This window comes from Vulpes lagopus, chromosome 5 (genome assembly GCF_018345385.1).
Source record: "Vulpes lagopus strain Blue_001 chromosome 5, ASM1834538v1, whole genome shotgun sequence".
NCBI classification, from domain to species: domain Eukaryota; kingdom Metazoa; phylum Chordata; class Mammalia; order Carnivora; family Canidae; genus Vulpes; species Vulpes lagopus.
The window spans coordinates 72,167,703-72,170,965 of record NC_054828.1 but is presented as its reverse complement, the minus strand read 5'-3'; the positions used below and the strand labels follow the sequence as shown (position 1 = coordinate 72,170,965).

The window sequence follows — 3,263 nt, the reverse complement described above, 5'->3', positions numbered from 1 at the left end:
CCAAGGTTTATCTTGGCTATCAAGGGGTGGCCACTCCCTGATTAAAAAACACAACAATTAGTGAGTTATAGGCAGAAACACAGAAAAAGAGGTAAAATAATCCCTGGAGTTTGGATAGGTTGTGCGGAGTAGTAAAAAGAGGTTTCAGAATCTGATATTAGAAAAATAAGGAGGGATCCCTGGGTGGCGCAGTGGTTTGGCGCCTGCCTTTGGCCCGGGGCGCGATCCTGGAGACCCAGGATCGAATCCCACATCGGGCTCCCGGTGCATGGAGCCTGCTTCTTCCTCCGCCTGCGTCTCTGCCTCTCTCTCTCCTCTCTCTCTCTCTCTCTGTGACTATCATAAATAAATAAAAAAAAAAAAAGTTAAAAAAAAAAAAAAAAAAGAAAAATAAGGAAAAGAGAATCAAAATGGATGTGAGCAGTCCAGGAAGCTCTCCTAGAAAGGTGGAGAAGGGGCAAGTTCAAAGGAATTAAAATTTGGGGGGACAGAGACCATGTGTAAAAAGAGCTTTTCTGCTCCTAGCAAGAATAAACTTCCCTATGTTTAGAGTTCAATAGTCTTCATCGTGGTCTGATTTCGCCAGCGTGAATTTTGAGTGACCCTGGGAGGGAACACGACAGCAAAGGAGATGATTTAGCACAGTGTATTCTCAAGAGCTTGAGTTGAACTAGGAGCTCTAGAGTCACACAACAATCGCTACCTGGTGATGCAGTGATGAGGTCACAAGTGGTGCTCCCCTTCCCGCCCCCCCAACCCTGGCTTCCTCAGAGTTAGGCAGAGGAATCAGAGGGAAAATCCACCTTCTCACACACAGCAATACCATCCACCTCACTCGACTACTTGTCAAGTTCACTACCAACACAAAGGGGTGAGTTGCATTTGGACAACCACACATGCCCTGCCCTTTTTCCTCTCCTTTCTTAAGAGTGACTTAAAGCACCTCAGGCATTGAACAGGGTTGAGATGATGGTTATTTTTCAATGAAAGCTTCCTTTCATTTTCAGTAGCAAGAACTGAGCTATGCCTTATTTCAAGGAGAGATTCTTAACAATTTTGGAGTTTAACTTAATGATCTATTTCTCCAGAGAGCCATATTGTTTTTAAAACCAAATTAGATAAAAGTTGCCTTTTATATTGTTAATCAAAGGAGTGCCAGTTAGATAAAACTTGCAAGTATTGTCATTGGCTAAAAAGCCCTGTGCATATCTAGAAATCAAACCATTCATAGAAGACCTAGCTCAGGGCAAAACCCAAAATAGAAAATAGGGAAAATAAAACCATATTTTATTATTAAATCCTTAAAATCATTTTATGGCTCTCACATTCATATTTTCAGAGGAATTAGAATTTCCCAGTTCATCTCCTCCTCTCCTGACTTCTTCCCTTCCTCTAATCACGGGGAGGAGGAGTCACAGAATGGTCCATGGGAGTCCAACCATGGTAGAGATGGTAGAGATTCAATTATCTTCCCATCCCCAGTTTCCAAGGGAAGAAAGCAATTATCAAGAAAACAATGCTTTGAAAGCTTGGGCAAGGCACAGAAATGAAAGAAGTGTCCTGAGTCCCTGAGTTCCTAAACCCACTCATATACCCTCTCATTCCATCTCCAGAGGGTTGGGGAGGTGGCCCTGCAGGAGTTGTTTAAAACCCTTGTTGTGCCATGGATGCCTGTAGCTGTCTGACCAAATTCATGACTTCAGAATAATGTATTTAAATGAATTAATTAAAAGACATGGACATACAAATGATATCAATCATATTGGTAACATATGATTAAATATGGTTTTATCATTGGGAAGGGATAGTAGTTCCAGGATCCTAAGTTGAGAACTCCTGCTGGGAGATATGGAATGGAGACAAGGGTAAGTGAACAAAAAGCAGGGTAAGAGTGAAGAGACCAAGAAATGTTGTCATCAATCCACTCCATGGACAAGAGGACAGCCCTTAAATGGGAATTTGGTATAGAGCCCCAACCATTCCAGGAAAATTTTTTGTAGAAGCAAGGATGGACAGGAAGTGTGAGTGAGAAGGCTTGCTGGTCCTCTTCCACCTTGCAGTGGTCTCCCACATACTACCTGTTGCATATTTCTTTGCAGGGCATAGAAAATCAAAAAAGAATGTCGAGTGATGATAACAATAAATCCAGTGAACCCAAGAATGAGCCCAAGAATTGTGATCCCAGATGTGAACACAAGTGTGAAGCCAAATGCCAGCCCAGCTGTTTAAAGAAGCTGCTGCAAAGGTGCTCTGAAAAATACCCACGAGAAAAGTGCCCAGCACCACCAAAGTGCCCACCGTGCCCCCCACCATGCCCTTCTCCATGCCCGACTTCCTGCCCCCCCAAGCCCTGTGCCAAGCCCTGTCCTCCTAAATGCCCATCTCCCTGCCCACCCCCAGAGTGAGGTACCAAGGGTACCACTCAACCCACTACCTCCAACATCTCTACCATGTTCACCATCTTGGTGTTGAAAGCTGAAGCCATGAACTGACAAGTAAATATGTTCCTCTGCTGTGCAAGGCTTTCTTCTCCTGTTTTTGTTTTTGTTTTTGTTTTTGTTTTTGGTAGTTTGGGGTTTGTTTGTTGTTTTCCAGCACTAAAACACCAACAAGCAATCCCTAGAGAGTAAGGCTAGAACCATGGCACTCTAAAGTCGACAACTTTTGAAGATAGCCTACCTTCTGGCCCCACCTGCTGCATAAAAGGATGCGGCATCTCCTGAGGGGTGCACCTAGGGAATGCAGACTGGCAGAGCCATAAATATGGCTGTTAACAGTGGTTCACCTCAGGAGCTCAAGTGGCCATGATGCAGAAAGAAGATGTAAGGGGGAAAGAAGAGTGGGATGTTGAGGAAAGGTCCAGTCCAGAAAGCCTGAGGAAAAATTCTACCCTCAGCTATTAATCCCACTGCATAATGCTTGGGCAGAACACTCTGAAAACAGGCTGTGTGGGCTTAAACTCTAACTCTGCTATTTCCTTCTCTCTATAAAAGGAATGCTGATGCTAGCAGTGGGCTTACAGAGTTGTCATGAGGCTTAGGAAGTAAAGTGTGTCCAGTGCCCAATTTACTGGGACATAGCCAGCACTCAGAAAGGGGAACACGTGGTACCTATCCAGGTGTCACATGTCACACCTGAACATAACTGCTCTGTGCCTTTCTTCACCATCAGGCTATAAGTCTCCTGAGTACAATATTTAGGTTCTAACTTATACCTATAAGCACAGCTAGGCACTCATCTAAAAAATAAAAAGCGGTGCCTGG

General features: G+C 44.0%; 1 protein-coding gene across 1 annotated transcript; it reads left to right on the top strand.

Annotated features, from left to right (window-relative positions):
* The first annotated feature begins 2,120 nt into the window (after window positions 1–2,120).
* On the top strand, window positions 2,121–2,405 carry LELP1 (late cornified envelope like proline rich 1). Its single transcript, XM_041756962.1, has one exon. It carries the CDS (start codon window positions 2,121–2,123, stop codon window positions 2,403–2,405), a length of 285 nt encoding a protein of 94 aa, XP_041612896.1.
* Window positions 2,406–3,263: the final 858 nt, after the last annotated feature.